At 38.9% G+C, this 21,387-nt stretch overlaps 2 protein-coding genes and 3 long non-coding RNA genes across 28 annotated transcripts in view; 3 read left to right on the forward strand and 2 right to left on the reverse strand.

Moving 5' to 3' along the window:
* Positions 1-21,387, forward strand: part of LOC126925344 (muscle LIM protein 1-like) — a 58,794-nt gene that overhangs the window by 13,030 nt on the left and 24,377 nt on the right. For 5 of the 10 annotated variants that reach the window (XM_050740789.1, XM_050740790.1, XM_050740791.1 and 2 more), the window contains exons 6-9: positions 392-479; positions 1,476-1,772; positions 2,320-2,640; positions 2,980-4,020. In XM_050740789.1, the coding sequence (XP_050596746.1) occupies positions 392-479; positions 1,476-1,772; positions 2,320-2,640; positions 2,980-3,256 (983 nt within the window). In that variant the 3' untranslated portion in view covers positions 3,257-4,020. Of the gene's footprint in view, positions 1-205; positions 291-391; positions 480-1,475; positions 1,773-2,319; positions 2,641-2,979; positions 4,021-21,387 lie in introns of those variants that run through there. The other 5 variants (XR_007713873.1, XM_050740795.1, XR_007713874.1 and 2 more) reach the window with 3 other exon arrangements.
* The window catches only part of LOC126925348 (homeobox protein ceh-17-like), a 28,082-nt gene continuing 7,597 nt past the window's right edge, over positions 903-21,387 (reverse strand). The window contains exons 6-8 of one of the 6 annotated variants that reach the window (XR_007713878.1): positions 6,548-6,980; positions 6,381-6,481; positions 903-1,345 (exon numbers count right to left, since the gene is read on the reverse strand). Coding sequence is in view for 2 of the 6 variants with exons in the window: in XM_050740803.1 (XP_050596760.1) it covers positions 6,585-6,980 (396 nt within the window). In the remaining 4 variants the exon portion in view is untranslated. Of the gene's footprint in view, positions 1,346-3,725; positions 6,981-21,387 lie in introns of those variants that run through there. The other 5 variants (XR_007713877.1, XR_007713879.1, XR_007713876.1 and 2 more) reach the window with 5 other exon arrangements.
* LOC126925368 (uncharacterized) lies at positions 6,565-7,596 on the forward strand. Its single transcript, XR_007713912.1, has 2 exons — positions 6,565-6,709; positions 6,794-7,596. It is a non-coding gene; the product is annotated as an uncharacterized LOC126925368 (long non-coding RNA).
* On the reverse strand, positions 7,031-8,580 carry LOC126925357 (uncharacterized). Of its 7 annotated transcripts, none has more exons than XR_007713890.1 (6): positions 8,440-8,580; positions 8,239-8,319; positions 7,945-8,115; positions 7,730-7,814; positions 7,569-7,646; positions 7,031-7,481 (listed from the first exon to the last, which is right to left on the reverse strand). It is a non-coding gene; the product is annotated as an uncharacterized LOC126925357 (long non-coding RNA). The 7 variants fall into 7 exon arrangements; XR_007713886.1 differs by having other exon boundaries at positions 8,217-8,319; XR_007713889.1 differs by having other exon boundaries at positions 8,202-8,319.
* Positions 12,029-17,921, forward strand: LOC126925365 (uncharacterized). Of its 4 annotated transcripts, XR_007713909.1 has the most exons (6): positions 12,029-12,404; positions 12,550-12,879; positions 12,946-13,230; positions 13,328-13,552; positions 13,616-15,372; positions 17,067-17,921. It is a non-coding gene; the product is annotated as an uncharacterized LOC126925365 (long non-coding RNA). The 4 variants fall into 4 exon arrangements; XR_007713908.1 differs by having other exon boundaries at positions 13,328-15,372; XR_007713906.1 differs by lacking the exon at positions 13,616-15,372 and having other exon boundaries at positions 12,031-12,404.

Consider the following 21,387-nt stretch of genomic DNA (forward strand, 5'->3'; position numbering starts at 1 on the left):
GAATAATCTAAACGAAAAATCTATGTCGAATACTCGTACCTATTAAAGACGAGCATCGACCGGTAATTAACAATGTGTAAAATTGACGAGGATCAAAAGAAGATGTACAAGGATATATAGAACACATCCAAGTATGCCATACTCTGAGGACGTCAGGCAACTAGGTCAAGAACAAGCAGATACCTTTAACACGTGTTCTCTGCAGTATGCTACGGAAAGAGATTCGGACCGAAGGGTTATGGCTATGGTCAGGGTGGTGGCGCCCTACAAAGCGACTGCTACGCCAATGGGTGGGTTTTCAGAGCCGAGACTGAGACGGGAATAAGATGAGAGATATCCCGCCTCGGCTTCTACACTCTCACTATATATGATGCGCTTGTCTGCTTAACAGCTTGCTATCCGAAGAAATTCGGTCCGCGAGGCATTGGCCATGCTGGGGTTATGTGGATCGGGCTGCAGTGCGATATTGAGGACGAGGGGTACGCGCCCCCATAGTTATGCTATTCCATTATCAGCTACTCCATCTCTCTATGTGTGTGCGTGTCTGTCCGTCTGACCACCCGATTTTCAGGGTGCACCGTTTTTCTTTCAACTAATTCTCACGCCAAATGTAGTTTTCCAAATTCTTCTTTCAAGTGGAGAAAATCCAAATTCTTCTTCGCATACAACGAGTAGATTCAAATTTAACAGTAATGGAGTGATTTGTCTTTCGATTAAAGTTTGATTATACGAAAGGAGTTACCTCGAGGAGCCGGTCGAGCTCCATTTACTTCTCAAAGTTGAAGAAATCCGGACGAGTGAAAGATGGAATGAACGGACGTTTGCATGTGTCTTCACGGGTATACGTGTACATACATACATACACAGGAATCGACGCCTTAACGCTTTGCGCTATTACTCACCTTCACCGTTGTCTTATTTTTCAGCCGCTAAATTTGCTTCCGAGTGTTGACTATACTAATTCTTAAAACACCATCGTAAATAACACCTCTGGTACATTTAATTCAGCATCGTGCACTAAACGCATGTTCCTCCTCGTATACTCCAAACGTGATAGTACTATAAAGAAAAAGAAAAAAAAAGAAAGAATGAAATAAAATTCCAAGAAAATGTACCATTCGTATGTGACGTTACCAATTTGCATTCTAAACCTCTTCAGTAGTGTTTTTCATTAGCATTGAGAATTTTGAATGTTAATTGCCGATCGGTATGGACTAGCTGGTCATTTGCATGGATTGCTTTTTCTCTTTTCGTCACTTGCCAGTATTCAAACCAGAGTCGAGTCGCTTGAACGAGAATAAATTTGAATTTCATCATCGAGCCTCTCAATAAAGATGAGCTCCTCCTGTAAAATGGAAAAAAAAGGAAAGATTCGACTTTTAAACAATTTATTTTGTCGTTCGTGCAACTCGATGCTTTGATATCGGTGACTGAAAGGGTTGGTGGTAAAAGTTGGTCTAATTTTTGTAATACAGCGATGCTGCTCCTCGTACAACCGTGATCGACACCGCTGTAATCAAGGCCCCACCTGGCAAAGGTTGTCCACGTTGCGGTGGCGTTGTATTCGCTGCTGAACAGGTGCTTGCAAAGGGCCGCGAATGGCACAGGAAATGCTACAAGTGTCACGACTGCAGCAAAACTCTCGACTCTATCATCGCCTGCGACGGGCCCGACAAAGACGTCTACTGCAAGACTTGCTACGGAAAGAAATGGGGACCGCACGGATACGGATTCGCATGTGGATCGGGATTCTTACAAACCGATGGCCTAACGTGAGTAACTCTCTCCCTTAGGTATCTAGAACTTGAAACACTTGGCTCGCTAGAGTCCTAAATTCTTGGGTTTGCAAAATTTCAAACGTTTGGGTCTTTGGACTTCTAAACACTTGGATTTCTAGAATTCTAAAGATTTGAGTCTCAGTCTTCTGGTTTCCCAAGTGTATTGAGATGTCCTAAATTCTTGGGTTTGCAAAATTTCAAACGTTTGGGTCTTTGGACTTCTAAACACTTGGATTTCTAGAATTCTAAAGATTTGAGTCTCAGTCTTCTGGTTTCCCAAGTGTATTGAGATGTCCTAAATTCTTGGGTTTGCAAAATTTCAAACGTTTGGGTCTTTGGACTTCTAAACACTTGGATTTCTAGAATTCTAAAGATTTGAGTCTCAGTCTTCTGGTTTTCCAAGTGTATTGAGATGTTTAGAGTCTGAGACGTTCGAGCTTGCAGGGTCTCAGGCATTTAAACAAAGTACCATGGAACAATGACGAACGAGGAAGGAAATACTCTGGAAAGAACAGGATGTGAAAGAGAATTTTTCTTTCAGGGAGGAAGAAATATCAGCCTCTCGCCCATTTTACAATCCTGATACGACGGCTATCAAGGCACCAGCTGGTCAGGGATGCCCCCGCTGTGGTGGCATGGTATTCGCCGCCGAACAACAGCTCGCCAAAGGTACTATGTGGCACAAGAAGTGCTTCAACTGTGCCGAATGCCATCGACCTCTGGATTCCATGCTGGCCTGTGACGGACCTGACAAGGAAATCCACTGCCGATCTTGCTACAGTAAACTGTTTGGACCCAAAGGATTTGGGTTCGGACATACCCCGACTCTCGTTTCAACCAATGGAGATCACGCTCCCTCATAGTAAGTTTCTAACGCTTAATTGCTCCATTGAACTGAAACGTCTTCAATTCGAGTATCTTGACTCTAACCCGAAGAAGATTTAAACGGTAGTTCTCCCCGTAGAGATAGCCAACTTCAGATTTTAAACTTTAACGACGAATAGACGACATATTTGCGATCCTCCCAGTTTCCAGTTCTTCATGGCAGGTCTGAGAATCTGCATGAATAACGTGATTAGAATGCAAAGAGAGAATTACAGATATGTTAAGATTTAAACAGTCACTGATCGCAGACCAATTATTCGACAGATATCAGACAATCGTCCCAAACTTTTTCTGACGCTTTCATAAATCGTTGCAGCATCGATGCCAAGCCTCAGGTGGGTCAGAAGCGAAACGACGGTCACGGGTGCGCGCGTTGCGGCTACCCAGTGTACGCTGCGGAGCAGATGATCTCGAAGAACCGCGTGTGGCACAAGCGCTGCTTCAGCTGTGCCGAGTGCCACCGTTCGTTAGACTCTACGAATCTGAACGATGCCCCAGACGGGGACATTTACTGCCGTGGCTGTTACAACCGGAATTTCGGGCCGAAGGGTGTAGGCTTCGGCATGGGGGCGGGTACCCTGACGATGGCCTAACTTCTTCAGGAACGTCGAAACGCTGGAAACCAGTCTCATATATATATATATATATAAATATAAATATACACATAAATATAATTATATCCGCCATATACAGCCGAATAAACGACCAGAACCGTGGCAAGCGATATTGCACTGGGCTCTTCGTTTATTCGTGTGTATAGGAATATGTATATGTATAGACGCCTGACTCCTCGACTAACTCTGACGAAGTGACGAAAAACACGCTGCTCCAGAAATCAAACAGAAAGCCAAGAAATTTGTTCGCTAAACGACGACACACCGATTATTCGATCGTAACGAAGACTGCACGCACGTTTCGTCGATGCTCTTCGGCGACGTGGCGCACGAACGACCGAGATACCACGATTAATCGAACCACATGTAAACGAGCAAGCTTTTATTACTTTTGTATGGCGAAAATTCGCGGGATCGAAGCTCGGTCCTTCCCTTTTTCCTTCGAAAGCAGACTCAGCATCCTGTCCACTTCCGTTAGGGACCAATGTTGGGCGAAATTTCCACTCCATCTACTTTCTCCAGTTAGGGTCTGCTGTCTGAGGGGAAAAGGCGTGACGAGCATGACACACAGAGTACAAAGGACAAATACCTGGACCGCAATCAGCAGCAACAATTGTAGTTAACGACAGAAATGACGAGCGAAAAAGAACAGATGCAAAATATGATTATTTTCAATAAATGTATATTTCGAGAAAAAAAAGAATAAGAGAACTAAAAAAAAAAAAAAAAAAGATAAAAACAAACCAGAGGGTTGGCTTGTGTTTTCGTGGAAAGGGAAGCGGCGTAACGTCGTTTCCACGGCATTCTCGACATTCCAATTGTGTCTGATCGAAGACCTCGTCGAAGGAAAAGTCATCGTTTCAAGTAAGCCTCGGCGCATCCTTACCGATAATTCTTCTAGACGATAGACCCGAAGCATTTACTATATAAAAATATGTTTGGACGTCGAGAGAGTAACGACACGTTCCTCCAACTGCGAGATTCTCATAGGAATTTGCGTTTCCTAGGGATGCTGGAAATCATCGATGATTTAATGTTTAAGTAGCCGCAGATAGACACAAGGCCTGAACACAGATCGGACAGAGATCGGTGGATCACGTTTAGCTAGTTGTTCGTGTAAAATAAATACCTTTTTTCTCTCGGCTTGATAAATCACCAGGCTGTTGGTTATCAGGCTTACGGATTTTTCTGCGAATTTATTATCTTCACGAACTCGGCCGAGAGACCTGGACTTTATCAAAGTAATTAGAATTTGGATTCGTTTCGTCTATTAATTGTTCATGCGCAACCTGGAACATTCGCGTCTGTGTCTAATTCTTTTATCCTTTTAGGCTTTCAACGAATCTAAGAAAATCGTGGTACTCTTATCGAAGTACCAGCTACGTCAGGCAATTTAATTTCGCATAAAAATCCGTAGTCTATCGATTAACGATCTCTATCGTGGTACTTAAAGATTAAACGAGCTTCATGGGACGTGCGTCGTTTCTCTTCGACCGAAGGATTTAATTCCCGCGAAACGAACAGCGATAAGTTTTCCTTCGACCATTTCGGGAACTGGCTGCCTTTCGTTCTTCTCTCCTACCTTTCACTCTATCTCACTCTTTCTCTCGATCGCTTTCACTCAGAAAGGTTCTCGTATCGTCAGGGACACGGACTAACATACACCTTATTACGAATGGACCTTAATAAATCTTATTACGCTAATGTATAATTCTTGTGGATGTATATTGAATGGCCAATGATACACACGTCGGTGGAGCTACAATCTAGCTTTCGCTCTTATTTCTTTTTTTTTTCTTTTTCTTTTCTTAAACATGCGTTTTCTTCTTCTCTTTGTTCACCTTGAAGGGAAAAGAATCCTTGCTCCCTGTTCGATGGACCAGTAAGTATGAGTTTACGGTGTAAAACACTAATCTTCTATATTTATAGCAACAACTGTACAAGTGCCGGCCACATCGATATTCTCCATAACGTGTCGCTTATTTTTACTTTGACAAAAGTGGTGGAGAGAACGCTGTTCAGATCTTTTCTTTGTTCACGGTCTTTCCTCGTTGCTCTTAAGACGTCTAAAGTCAAAACATTCGTCTTGATAGTCGAATGAAATTCTCTATCTTGCTAGCTTCGAGTTACATTTCAAATTTCTTTTAGATTCTTTGGAAAATTTTGCTGGCTCCTTTCTTCGCAAACTTGTTCCGGATTGGTTTTGTTTTTAGACATCTTTGCGTGCGATTTATCCACATAAATGCTACCCATTCATTGACTAATCAACGAGGAATGTAGGACGGTACTTAGATATCGGTATCACTAGGTTTTCCAGCGAGTATCTTTTCGAATCATCGTAAATATCTTCCATCGAGGTCGTTTCTCATGATCTCACTTTATACACGCCAGGAAAAACAGAATTAAAAGTTATATTTACTTAAACGAGACTAGATTTACGGATAATTAAAGCAATCGGCGACAAATGCAGACGGTTACCGCTGAAAGAAATTATAAAACGAAAGGTCAGTAGAAATAAAACACAGATGTAATTAGCAATGCATCTCATCAAATGTCTCAAAACGAAAGATTCCTGTAAATCACGAAAAAAAAAGAGAATAAAAACATTAAAGAATCCAATTTATCTAAACAAACTCCCCCAATTTAATGAAAAATTAAAGCGAGAAGCAACGAATACATACAGCGATGAAGAAAAATAATGAAATAAATTGTAAAAGTAAACGATCAAACGTAATTAAAAACAATTCTCATTGGAGGAATTCAGAAAAAGAATGTAGATATCTAGAGCATTAAAATTTACAATGAAACATCTGAAGTTCCAAGTGTTTGAGCATCTAGAAAATTCCAAACGTTTGGTTTTCCAGAGCCACAGATATTTAGACGGCTAAAATATCAAACCCTGATAGTTTCTGGAATTTTAAATACCTGAATTTCACAACTCCACAAGATTCTCGAATATCTAGACTTTCAAATACTTGGCTTCTTCAAATTCCAAACTCTTAGGTATCTACAGTTCCAAATATTTCAATATTTAGACCTCCAAGTTCGCTGTTTGATCGTTTAAAGCTCCAGAAGACTAGAATTAACTGAAAATAAATCTCACCGAAAGGATCCAAAAGCAAAAAGTTCCTGTTCTCTTCGATTGCTTCCTTGGCCAGGAAAGCTTGAAAGCTCGACTGCGTCCAACGAACCAATGAAAACGACCTAGCGACGGAAGAGCCTGAACAGCATCCGTATTTCGTTCTGGCGTGCGATATTTTCTATATTTACATAATTTCGCCGGGATGGAGCGGTTTCGTCGCCACGATTAGTAGAGATTCGCGGTTTTCAGAGGCAGCGGGTCCAATAGATACGGAGGTAGCGCTGCAGAGAAGGGCCTGGGGCTACAGGAGCCCCATGTTCCTCCGCCGCTGTTACTTCCACGTGTGTTGGGTGAGTTTCCTTCCGTAGCCGTGTCGCTGGTGTGTTTCACGCTCACGAGATTCGGATTCGGAATTGGTTTCGCCTCGTTCGTAGACATTACGCTGTTCGAGCTGCCTGGTGGCGTCGCTGGACTTCTTGGAGAACGGCCTTCTGCCTTCACGTTGCCTCCTACGGGACTCGAAGCTCCGCTGTCTACTCCTATACCGCTTTGGGACGTGGACTTCTGCTGGGCCAGCCTCTCCTGCTTCCGGAATTTCGCACGTCGATTTTGGAACCATACCTGCAATTATAGGACACGGATTTTGATGATTATTTTTAGATGAGGGGCGGATGTATGAGAGAGGGAACGTTGGATGGTTTGACGCGAGTGCTTGATTTTGAAGAGACAAATGTTTCCGGTTAAATTGTAAAGGAATTAAACGTGGACCTTCAAGAGTTCTTATAGCTATAGCGTATTAACCCTTTGCATTCGAGAGGCTATTTTCCGTGACCACGGCGTTCCATGTGGCAACTCGAGAGGGGAATGGGAGGCGATAGTCGCTGTTTATGCTAAATTTCCACCTCTCCAGTTGATGAGAGCGCGGTATTGGTTCGTAAATAGATTCCTTGGCTCTTTATATTGTTTGTTATGAAGCGTGAAGTGTTACACTTTAAGCTGCAGATGAAATATTTCTGCTGAAATTCTTCCGAAACTATGGTTCTGGCAACGTCTCCGACGTTAGTTCACATTCGATGATGATGATGGTGGCAGAAGTATTACAGTTTCGTAAATTTAGAAACTCTAAAAAGATGGATTTGGAAATTTGTTTAATTAATTCTTATATTCTGTAAAAAAGCAAAAAAGAAAAAAAAAGAAAATCTACTTAACCACGATTTATAAGAACTTTAGTAGACCAGTTGAGAGGAAATATTCGACAACCGCGAGATCCAGCTTCGACGTCGACTGCTAATTGTGATGGAATTCGGTTAAATGGAAAGCTCCATGTAATTTTAACAAAAACAAAAAAGGATTGTAAGGTGTGTTCTTACCGAAACAAAGCAGGAGAAAGCCACAAAACAACTTATTATTTCAATACTTGTCCCGACAAGCCAAGGATGCATTTTGGCAGATTTTCTATAAATAATCGTAAAAAAAATACAGAAAAAATATCAAAAAATGATATGTTCAAAGATGTAAATATATATAGATTATTAAAATATAATGTTTTTTAAGTTAATTTTTCTATAAAATCATTTTATATTACCTACAAGACACTCGTCACATATGCGCAAAATCACCTCGAGTTGCTGCTACGCCCGACCGAGAGTGCAAAGGCTTAGTTTCGCAGTGACACATAAGTCAATGGAAGATTTGAATCGGCAGAAACTCATATTATTGTGGCTTGGAATACCAACGTTGTTTTGTTTTGCAAGGTCTAAAAACAAACGAACTGCAGTCAAAATATTATTGCCCTTACTGGTGATCGCCAACCGGAGTTACATACGAACACTAAGTTCGAACTTTTTATAATAACACCTGTCGATATAAATGTACGAACGTGGTCTCTTGGACAGTCGATTAGCTAGTCGAATAGTCGAATAGTTAGCGAGTTGAAGAGTTATTGGGTTGGCAATACCACCTAATGACAAAATCCGCAATCACTTAGTTGCTAACCTAATAAATTGTTATCGACTTACGAACATTGAACGAGCGACGATTACGACCGGCATACATACACTGTCTCTGTACTTGTACTTACAGTGTTTTTAATATAATTGCCTATTACGATTTTATCATTCGTTTCTTTAGAAAACAAACCAACACGTTTAACCCTTTGCACTCCGAATTTTGTTTCAATTTCGTTACCAACAGCTCCTAACGCTTAGCGACTATATACTTGCATGGTCATCACTATCACTACTGTCAAAGTCCTTATTTATTTCGCGTCTTTCACTCATTGTAAATATTTAGGGGGTGACAGGTATACAATTTTCGAACTCTGAGCGGACTGATATAAGTTAGGTAAATAAGCCAGTTTGGTAAGAGCGTCGATAATGTGTGCGCGACATCTATTGATTTGGACACGAAAGAATGTCGAATGGGACACGACAAAGGAGCTCCTCAGATAAAAACTGATATCGAATCACACTCCACATAGGAGTGCAAAGGGTAAATATCTACCTCAATTTAATCTTACGTGTAATCAGATCTTTACGAAGAAATGCGAAGGAAGGGAACCTATGTACTTAAAAATTTGTTTCGCCTCCTAAGTATTTTAATTGCTTGAATTACATATCAGGTATGTACTTGACTATTCTTTAATTATCGCGTTCCTTCGTTCGTTTAAATTATCATTCTGAATTTCTCTACGGAATATTCCAATTCTCACGTATAAAATAATTTTCTACAAAACTGAATTTTCGAATCAAAATCCGCCATCTAATTGACGTATCATTTCCATTTCATCGTTGCGCGCATTATTTTCTTTTACTATAGAAAATCTACGGTATAATAGCGAAAACTCTGCAACTCGACACATTTGCCTATTACGCTGCTATATCCGCTTGGAGTGAAAAAATTCCAGCGACCATGTACGATGATGAAAAACCGACCAAAAACGTCTATGGATTCACGGAGACAAAGAGGAAGAGGGGATTGGACGGCGTAAAAGCGCGTCATGTCCGTGTCCAGCTCGTCAGAGCGAAACGTCGGCGCAGGCAACGCTCGTAATTGGCTCTAGTTGGCCAAATGAAATATTTAACGAATAAAATAAACGGAAAGCGGCGGTGACCTGCATGTTAAAGTAGCGGATTTATTTGCTTTACCGTTTATCTGACCAGTAAAGCTGCCCTCCCTCTTCCCGCCATCGTTTGTCTCTCTTCATCTTCTCTCTCTTCCTCTCTCTCTCTCTCTCTCTCTCTCTCTCTCTCTCTCTCTCTCTTTGTATCCCCTTTCGTTCGTTCCTCGGCATGAGCGCACGTGGATCCCACCCCTAGATTTTCCAGGTGCGGCTGCGTTGTAGGAGCAGGCTGAGTGGTAGAAGCCGGGAAAGAGGGGGAAAGGGGTGGATTCAGAGAGTCAGGGGCGCGGAACACCATGATGAACGTGATTGCCCTTTCCGGACGGCAAACACTGCTATTGGATTTTATCAGCTGCTGCTGCTGCTGCTGCTGCTGTTGGCTGCTACTGCTTCTGCTCAACAGCCGCGCTTTCTCCGTTCCAGAAATTCGTGTAAACTTTGAGAAGAACGTGGAGCGTGTTGCAGACCTTCCACTGTTCGATTAACCGAATGATGATTTCATGATCCCTATCTGACACACAGCAGCGTTAGGCTTGGATTTTGCAGGCTTCTGGAATTAAGGAGACTGTCATTTGGAATTTTTTGGAACAGATTGCGTAAAGAATGGGTATTTTGAGGTTCTTGGGATTAACGTTATTCGTCCTTCGTCTTCTCACTTCTGATATTATGATAATTAGAATTTTTATAGCGATGAACCAGAGGATGATTTTACAAATTCCTGGCAGTCGATAGCGACGTCAGCTTTAGACTTCGCAAGGTTTTCTTTAGACCTATACCGTTGATCCTTCTTATCCTCGCTGAATCCCTGTGATATCCTTTCGCTCTTTTACACAGCTTCACGTTGATTTTATAATTGCCACGTAACAACATTTCAAATATCGAGCATGTAGACAGATATTTGAGACTTTAGCGTGAAATTCAACGGAGTAGCTGCCAGTCAGCGGCGAAAGTCTGCGACGAAAACTCGAAGAAACGAAGGTAGCCGAAACGGCTGAGAGAAAAATTTGCAAAGACAAGCGAGGGCTGTTTGACAGCAGAGGAAAGCAGCGAAGCAGAGACAACGGGGCGCGTAAAGCGAGGCTTAAATATTTATCCAAAACGAGGTGGACATCTGTCGGTGCGGCTCGTTGCATTTTATTTAGGCGTACCGTATTTATTTAACATTAACGCCGGCACGTAGTCTCCCTAATTCACGCTGTCGTCGTCGTCCGTTCGGCAAACAACGGCACACATGCTCTACGCTCTCTTCGGGGTTTGGTCGGTGGCCAAATACGAATTATTAGTGTTGTCACTGGCACGTACCCGCGGCTTTCTGCGTGTGTCACATAGTTTTTGTCCGACGGTGACGTAATTTCATCACGCTACAGTCAGCAACGACGTTACATTCGTTGAACCATCCGTGTCTCTCCCAACCAAAAATACCTCAGAACTAACGAGAACTTGGAAATCTCGTCGAATATTAATGCCATTTTTCATGCCACTGTTCTGGTAAGGTTAAAGCGGTTGAAAGATTCTGTTCATTTATTAAATGGCTATTAAAAATTGCCAGTGATCCTCGGTTTAATTTAAACCTTCGACAGTGCGAGAGAATAACAATGGCAGGGGATTTTCATTCGGATTTATGAGATTCCTCATCATGGCGATTATAATAAAACGTAAGGTGACGATCTCATTGAAAAATATTTCCTCGGGAATTTTCTTCTTCTTCGTATTATCAACCCTCTACATTTCTATCACTAATTTCTTAAGGATATGAATTATCGCGTGTTCCAGAACCTCTGAATCCTGAATTATGGATTTTGAAAAACCTGTAACAGGTATTTCGATAGATTTCAGAGTGAATTAAAGGAAAAATGGAATCGACGAAAGCGTTAAAATTAAAAAATTATTGTTGAAGGTTGTTGTTGATCGTAAGCTGTATAAAATAATGGAAAAATAGACGGTGGCAGTGAAAGTAATGTCTATAGGATAAGGAGTAGCGACGGATCCGTCGAGGCAACTTTCCTCGGTTATTAGAACTTCGACTCGTAACGCTAATGAAAATTACTATTTCTCTGCAATATTCCTTACTATAATTTAACCAGTCTGAAACGAAGATTACTTCAACCAAATAGATTCCAAGCAAGAGAAGACGACCAAACCACAAATGATCTTACCTAGAAAAATAAATGAAATTGAATTCACCGATTGAACAAGGACGAAGAGAGTAAAATTTATAAATTAAAAAAAAAACAGTAACCAAAAAGAGAAACGATTTTATCCATAAAAATAAATGCAATTAAATTCACCGATTAAACGAAGACCTAGAAAACGACGAAGTTAGAAGTTCTGGCAGCAACTGGAACGTCCAAAGTATTCGAGGTCATCGCAGTCACAAACAGAGAGTCATTAGATCTATGACTTTATTCGATCTTCTTCCAAATAGCACGTCCTTTTCAACTGAAATATGAATACGTTTGGATTTTGTAATTTAAGTGGAAAGAAGGACAGATATTTCGAAAGCAAGCGTAAACAGTTTGGTAGGGAGAGGGTGGAAGTTTATGGACGGACCATTAGGGATTCTGCGTCGATAGAAACAAGTTTGCGGTGTATTTGTTCGTTAGATTAACCCTAACGATTGTGAGTCGTAGTGATTTCCTCCTTCTGGATAGGTTAACAAAGGATTTTGCCCGGTTGCCGCCCTGAGGGGCTGATCCCAACTTACCGACGGAGATCCTAACCGGAAAACAAGAACATTTCAGGATTGAAAGACGTGGCAGCGTGGTGGGATGTCGTGAGACGAGTAAAGAATATTTTATCGAATCATAGAAACAGATATGCGACAGATCAAAAATTTGACACCGCTTTATACCATCTACGTCTTGTTATCCAGTCTATGATTCTTTCTTTTAGTCTTGTAAAAACGTGGCATAACAAAAATGTAAGTAGAGACAGTGATAAGTATCCCATAAGTATCCTTTTCACCTATTTTGAGAAGATTCAAATTACTATGAAATAATTAAAAAATATAAAGTTTCACAAACCTAGAACCTACAAACCAACGTAACTATAAATACAACTTTAGGAAAGAGAAAATCTCAGGAATATGGAAATAATCGAGTTAACCTCAAAATAAACATTAAAATGCCGGAACGCGAGAAATTGCCGACGGATGGTAAGGTTCCGGCGGGAACACTAGAAGTTTGGAAATCTTTCGAATTTTAAAAAACTTGCTCGACACTGCCAAGAATTTGTGCAAGAAGTGAAAGTTAGAAAAGTACGATAACAGGATTAGAAAAAAGAACAAGCTGCCTGCAACTAAGTTCGTTTACGTAGGAAAACGACGAGAAGGGATCATGTGCAACGATCGGAAACGCGTCTCTCAGATTTCAAATTCACCATTTCCCATCCGTCTATAACGTAATTTTTGCTTATTTGATTTTCATGTTAATTTCAATTTTGACCGTCGTTCGATGAATTTTTAAGGTCTCGTCACGCGGACGTTGAAAGTGAAAGATGTGACGCCCGATCAGACCAAAGGATTCGCTTTTCATACCGGAGGATGTTGAAGCTCGTGAAAGATTCACGGCACGTCCAAGATTCTCTCGATGCGTCACATTAAGCGAGTTATAAGGATATATCCGAAGCGGCGCTATCAATATCACGACGGCAGGAAGTCAGGAGAAATCACTGTTACGCCTGATCACTTCCGCTTTGACGATAAATCAGAAAACGCGTAATTTTCATCTTCCATTGAATAATACAAATGAAGTAATTCGAACATACGATCGTTTAAACCTAAACTTTGGAAGCATATTACTATCTGCTGTTTCTTATTTTTATCTTTCTTTTTTTTTTTTATTAACAGATGGAGAGATAGATTTGTTATGCAGAGAAGCAATATTTCATCTAGAAATTGCGAACGTAACGGAATTTCTATATTTAATCGATGATCAATAAAAAATTAGGACATGCAACTTTTTAATTTCAAGCTTCGAAAGATCATTAGACATTCTCTGTTAATCTTACTAAATGAAATTGGCAAATAGAATTACCGCGAGACGAAGCAAAATTTTACCTGGCGTGTTACAAAGTAAGGAAATGTAATATCCAATCAACTTGAAAGTTTATTTTATAACTGAACGTTCAATTTTAGTTCTAAACTTTGGGAGATCATTGGACTCTAGGATCACTGTCTTTGTCTTTATTCTTCCTAAACAGACGACAAATAGAATTGCCGCGGAGCAAAATTGTATTCAAAACCTCAAACTAGAATCTCAAATTTTAGAAATATCATTCTCGATAATAGATCTTACAAAATAGATTAATACGATTGATCTCCAAATATTCGTACAATAACGATATTTATCTATGCTTGAATAGGAAACAATTTCTTTTACCGTGACTCCTTTACCGATCTTCCTTTATTAATTTATTAATATAAAATTAATTCCAATTTTGCTCGTCTAAAGATTAAGTAATAAAGCCGGAGCGGTTGAGGATTCGTTAAGGGTACTAAATCAGACGTTCGATAATAGAATTGCAGTTGATGGTGATTGCTACACTCTCAGCCGTCAGAAATTACCTTCTTCAATTAACCAAATAAGTTCGGGACGGAAACGCATGGCTCTGCAGAGACAAAATCTTGATTAAGAGATGCATCGGACAGGCCGATGCCATCCGGCTTGATGAATAAATCGCTATAGACAGATCTCATTAACTGCGTATCCACTTTCGCGTCTGACCACAACCGTCATGGTTCGCTGTTACTGTTGTGCTCCACTACTTAAGCCAAGCGAAACAGTATTTTCGACTCTGGTCATAGTAACTTAGATATGAGGAGTACTGTAAGATCGATCAAGTAATGCAATTGATAGTTGATTCACGTATGAGAACAGTAAAGTCCCAGAAATCTTGGTCAGGATCGTATCTCGGCTATAATTGTGCTTCAGTTCCTAGCTTCTGTCTCTGTGAGATTTTTTATTATTGGAATTTTCTTTTTTATTATCGTTTCATTCAATTATCGAGTTTTCCTTCTATCGTTTTTGTGAGTTCTTTTTTGTTAAAGCTTGTGCGCCCTGGTTCTTTCCTATTACTACAAGCGTCTTCTTAAAGTTCCTGTACTTTCTTATCGTTGGAATTTCTTTCCAGTATCTTGCACTGCCATTTTTCATCGCAGCAATTCTCTTTTATCTTTCCTTTTGACTTTCAAGTTCTCTTTTACACGGAGTGGAATCCGTTTCTTGTTCTCCCCAAACTGCTTTTTTTCACTACTGGTGTCTTCTTCTTGATCGTTTCTTGATACCCTTGCACGTTTCCTTTTAAATTATTACAATCTCCCTTGATGCTCTTTACTAGTTTTTCTTTATTAGAATCTCTTTTTTGATGTCCTTACCGCCTTATCCGTTTCTCAAATATTCTGACATCTAATATAGAATAAATAATAACGCTTAACAATTTCTAATTGTAAATAGCTGCTATGGAAGCGCCATACCAAAAATCCTCACTCTAACTCAAGATAACTTCCTCAGAATACCTCTCGACCAATTAATTCTCCTTCCAAATACTTTGACCTGTCCTCGCAGCAAGAAATAAGGAAGAAAACTTCACTCTGTAATTGGAACAAAAATAAAAGATCCCATGCCACCCACATATATTCGCATTAACTAAATTCCTCTAGCATGTCCTTGACGGTTCTCCAACTGGCAACTAAATAATAGTCCCTGTATTCCGTACTCAGACCATTCTTAACACCAATTACCCAGCTTAATCTGAACCATCAGCGCGATAACGCGCAGGCCAGCGTCGAAGGAGTTCCGTGGAAAACGGCGAATACCGTCGTGCACCGGTGTGTTTGCAACAGTCGACGTCGTTCTCCGTAGATGATACCCAGCAGGACAGTTTTTAATCACCGTAAGTGGATCTACATAGAGCTCGCAATTACCAGGGCACACTCCGGCCATGGGCCCCTTGTGTATCAGCCACCCTCGGCCTACCAGAGTCGAGCCAGCTCCAATGTTTTCCCCATTTCATCCCTCGATGCCAGCGAGCCAACCGATCCCCCTTCTCTCCTCTTTCCTTGCCTCTTTCCCAACGAGGATCCTTTCGTTGGAAGCGTTATTGCCTATCCCGTCGTTGCTTTTTGATCTTTCTACATCTTCCCTGTTCATTTATCATTCATTCTTCTACGCCGGATATGTTTTTCCGCTTCTCCTCTTAGATTTCTCCTTTTGGCTGCAAACTGTATTTTCCTATTTTCTGTTGCTTTGGAATATCGTTAATGGACCTTCTCCCTATATATCATAAACAAAATCATTGGCCGTGTTTTCTCTATTATCAGAAGAGAATTGTTAACAGTAGAATTATTAATACCATTGATCTGACCATTACACTATGTATATCCTTTCTCATTTTAGTCATGAATATTTCATTCACAAATTATCTTCTCATTCTATTTTGTACATTCTATCATTTTATACTGTAATTAGTTATAATACAAAATACTAACGTCTAATTAATATTGATGGAAGATGACGATATTTATTGCTCCCAGAGGAGGACGCCTTTATTTTTCTTCAATGTCTGCGTTTTAGTGGAATACATCTTTGTATTTCTTCCCTGCTTCGACTTTTTCCAAGTGTGTTTTTCTCCTCTTTTTTGAGTACACTGCCTCTTCTTACCGGCGAAGACCCTTCGTCAGAGACTGCTCCCCGATCACCCTCCAACTTCCCGTGACGGTGCTCGACTGTGTCCCACCGGGGAAAAGAAATTCATGTTGATTTTCCAGGACTCTCCCAAGGCTGTCTATCTCTAAATTACTCGATTCTCCTCCAGTTCCCTTTGTGTTCCTTTGTTATATCTCTGCCACAGCTTTTGATAACGCCTGAAAACTTGTTATTTCGTGGAAGTAAAATTTCATCGAAATTTGGATTTTATTCGAATGTATAAACCTGATGATAGCATGCCAGAATTATATTTAGAAGGGAAATTTCCTCTAAATGCCTCCATAGTGTTCCATAATGTAAAAATGTATTGCTTTCAGGTATCTATTATGTATTATCTTAATATTACTTTATTAATATCTTATTATTTTAACGTAATTTCCATAGTTTTCCAACATAACAATTCTCCTTTGTAAAATCTTCTGATCTCATATCACAAATAACTATTGCAATACTCAGGGCATAAAATCCAAGGTAACAGATTATCACGATTCTTGTGATAGTTTTAAAAGAGAAGTTTCTCCAGATCTTATACAATATTGTATTACATAAATTTTAGAAATTTCCAAATTTTCCAAATTTTCTCATCTCGTATCACAAATAACTATTGTAATACCTAGGGCATAAAATCCAAGGTAACAATCTGCCATAATAGTTCTTACAGTTTTAGGAGCGACGTTTCTCCGCGATATCTTCCATAATATTGTATTACATAAATTTTACAAAATGTTCTTTTCTAAATTCACGCATGAACAAGTGAATACAGTATTCAAAGCAGAGAATTCAAAGTTGTTAACGCAAACTCTACAATTCTTTTCCGATTTCAATCAATAAGTTAATGTAGCATCCTGAACAAAAGATCCAAGCGTGCAACTTCCGTTACAGATATTACAATTGCTCCAATTTCAAGAAGACCAACGGATCTCCATATTCCACCAAGCCTTACAAATTTCAAGCGATAGAAAATGATTCCACCATGGAGTTAATCGAGCTGGCTAGATCGTTCCACTTTGTTCAATTGAATGTAGACCCTCAGGAGCTGGTAAGAGCAACGGTTGTTGGTCCAGCAGAGCAACACCAGCCTGTTCACCCTCTGGAAGCTTCTATTCTGTGCTACATCCCATTGATGACACCATGGACAGGGGTGGCAGAATGTCGCGTGGCGACACGTTTCACTGTTCTGAGTCACATGTCATTCCGTATGAATTACAACTCCATTAACGTTCCAGACAACCTGCGAGCATACATAATGCTGGCGAATTGAGCGGATCAGCTCCTCAGCCAAGATGTTGATTTATGGGGAACGATGGAGGTGGCCTGGTCCTTGGACGAACAGAGCCAATCATAAAGTGATTGAATTTTTAATCTCTTACTTGGAAATCTTCTTTTGCATTCCATTTTAAGGTAACTTGTCTTTAAGAGAAGCGCAGATCCCTTTCTTCTTTTTGTTTTTAGCTCTATTCATTTTTCATCTTTTCCTCTTCTTCGTCGTGTTTCTCCTTCTTTTAAATTTTAATGAAATCCATCCATGCGCTGTTTCACGGTTAAATTTCTAACGATCAGCGTAAAAAATTCTGCCAATTCCTCTGTTCGTCTTCTCCTCTCGCTTCTCTCACAGTTTGAACGACAGATAATGTTTGTTGCTCTACGTTAAATTGTTTCAGTTTCACGCAATACAATATAATACAATTTTCTTGTCTTTTTCTTCTGGTGTCGTGCGACACTGTTAATTCACAATTAATCAAACGATAGACGTGTCAAAGAGTACAAAATACAAAGTCGCTCAAACGATCTACAAAGAACGAAGAAAATATCTGGAAGATAATTTGACGATTGTACGTAATCGCAGGTGAATATTGGTAAAATATCTTACAATAAAATAAACGAGAATCTGTGATGTAAATCGATAACGTTCCCAGATGCCTTAAGGGTGGACCTTAGGCTAAGGAATTAGGGAAGATTCGAACTGACTACCCTACGTCAGGCAAAACCTCTCTAGAAATGGCGGTCGGCCCGTGATGCCGCAAACTAATAGAAAATTGATAGTAACTTCGTGCTTAATTATCATGCGTGCGTAGTACATTCACGTTTACGGTTTCCAGATGAGCTAAGCAGAATGTTAGCTGGTTGCAGCTAGACAATTATAATTCCTTGTACCATTGATTTCTCATATTCTCTGTGTAATTAATAGAAATGCGAAAATAACGTATTATTCTTCAATAACGTAATTTTATAAAGCGATGAAATTATATAGAAAAGTATAGAGATTAGAAAAAGTTAAAACAAAATTAGAAATTTCATTAGTGGAAAAATTCATTGCTTTGATATACCGTTACGATTGAAAAATAGTACAATGACAAAATTAGAAATTCTATTTCCACGATAAATAGATTACACTGTCTTCGTTGTTAATGATAGAATAATTAATTTTTCGTTATTGTTATCAGCGAACTGATAGAATAGAAATTATAGGATTATCAAATTGGGAATTCTACTTTCATAATGGATAGATGAACATATTCTAAGCTGCTTATTAATAATGGAATAATACATGTTTTTAGTTATTAATACTATCGTTAGAGGATCAATTATTAATATTATAGTTAGAGGACTCGTGACATTTACGTCACAAACAACTGTCGCGGATGATATCGTAATCCGAAACACCTAAGCTCGTTTGTTTCCAGTAGATTTTTGCACCGTTGCCATCGACGAGATTACATTTTCCCTGATAATGCAATTTCTGAACGTTTTCAGAATATGTTTCTGGGACATCGGTGATTAGTGTTAGCAGCAATAAAGTTCCTAGCTAACTGAATTTACCGGCTGGCAATAAGTGTCAAAAGTGAACAGCCTGTTTCGCAATTAGGCAAAATACAGATTTTATGACATTAAACTTGTTGGCGCAACTGCAATTTTCCCTCTTAAAATATTACACTAGCCACGGTACATCGTGGCTTTCAGAATTACACATCAATCAAATACAGAACAGACGATAATAAGAGGAACATTTATTAAATTAATAAATTATTCCTTGATAGTGGAACATTGAAAACGTTGGATTTATTATTTATACATATTCTATATTTATATATATATTTATTATTTGTAGTAGTTATTTATCAGTGAATTAATTTTCTATTAAATTAATTGATAAACGTATACACGTTTTTTATATTTGAAACAGCAACTATGCTTTGCTACTGTATTTTACAGCGAACTATCTCTTTTCTCAAACTTTTCTGTAATCCTACGGATACATGTAATGTACATACAAAAATCTATTATTGATATTGAAGCAATAGTACATTAATAGCATTGATATTGATTAAGCGATGAAAATGACTCTGATTTTTACAAGCTTTACGCTCCAGTCATCAATAGTTTTAGTGTCATTCAATAGTTTTAGTAGAAATCTACTAAATATTTATTACATATTACTATTTATATTTATAAAAAAATGTTCCTTTTATCACCTATTACGGTTTTCTTTGGCAATTGATTTGATATAATTTTCCATTGCTATAAATCCTTCCTATTCGTAGAAACGATTCACAAAAGTTTGCCCATAACGAAAGACAACTAATACCGAAAAGCTCAGCAACAAGAATCCCAAAGTTTCACTTTTCTAACAGAAACTAAAAAATCTATTTATCCGGAAACTTTCGCCTACCCCTATAAATTAGCTTCTTCACTATGATTATACCAACGTTCAATTATAATAATTCTGTTTAACAAGCTATATCGCAGTTCCATTCACATTGTCGTCATGATCGTCGCACGAGCAATCCCCGTCACCTGGACGATGTGATAAATTTAATCCGACGCTAGAGTTCAGAGTACCATAGCACACTATGACTACCATTTTCCCAGGTCGCTAACGTGCAGCCTCTGTGATTGGCAAGCATGATTATTATTATTATAGAAGGATCAAGATTAAGGAAGACGTTGGTTCTTCACACAATCCTCGTCTATCGAAAGCCATCTATTCTTGGAACGAGACCAGACATCTGCCTAAAATGTAGAGACATCGTCAAATGTATCCTTATATTCATGAAGTTCAATTGAGAAATAGAAAGTAAGAAAATAGACGAAAGAGTCATACGCTTTGGATTCATCAATCTCCAGGACGAAAATTACCGAAATAATCCTCTTTCCCTTCGGGCAGACGCTGAAGATTAAAAATTATGAGGGTGAGATTGATTGATGTTAGAAGGGGTGATTAAATGGGATAATACGAGAAATACAGTTATTTGTGGTGTAAAAAGATATAGGTGTGAATAGTCATTCAGATAGAATTCATTCACCTTGCATCGAATTTGATTGAAAGTGCGAATTTTCTTAGGTAGAATCGAGGATCAAATTCATGTTAATAGCAGGTCAATTAGAGGAACAGAAGCTGAGCTGGAATTTGTTTCACCTTTTAAATGTTGTAATAACTCTGCTTCGTATCTTTCCTGACACTTTGCTAGATTAGTGATAACAGTGTATGAATTTTATACAATTTCCAAATTCATCACCAATCGTTACTAACATCAATACTCGATAAGCTGAGCAATTCGTAGCCTGAAATAGACACGAGCACGAAATAGTCAGTGCCATGGATGTTGTTTGGAACCGATTTGGGAAAAATGAATACATTTATGAGAAATTTAAGAATTCACGCACAGAATTCAAAAATGCATAGAATGTATATAACATGGAAAAATGTGATTAAACGTAATATAACCCACACGAATGCCAATGAATATTAATAAGAAACATGGAATATTATTAACATGCTGACATCTTTTTTATATAAATTGTATTGTCTAGTATATAGATTTAAGAAACAGCAGTTGTACAATTTAGTGTACAAATGCAGAACACCATTTATGAATTCTTTCAAGATTATGAATATTCATATTTCAATGTTTCCTACATCACATGAGGAAATTCCATTTGTAAGCACATCACATATCGGATAACAATTGAAATAATTGAAAATAAATCTCGCATCGCGTTACGACTATTATTTAATTTTGATCTATTGCTGAGCAATTAATTATCCAAATATTCGACAACGAGAGATCATTGTAATTTACATTACTTTTCAATCAGTTTCCTCTCTTGTAGATGAACGTGCGAACATACTTTTCTTTTATGGCAATTAAAAGCCAAAAACGAAGAGAATACAAATTTATGATAAAATATTCGAAGCAGAGTA

The sequence above is a fragment of the Bombus affinis genome, chromosome 16 (genome assembly GCF_024516045.1).
Source record: "Bombus affinis isolate iyBomAffi1 chromosome 16, iyBomAffi1.2, whole genome shotgun sequence".
Taxonomy (NCBI): domain Eukaryota; kingdom Metazoa; phylum Arthropoda; class Insecta; order Hymenoptera; family Apidae; genus Bombus; species Bombus affinis.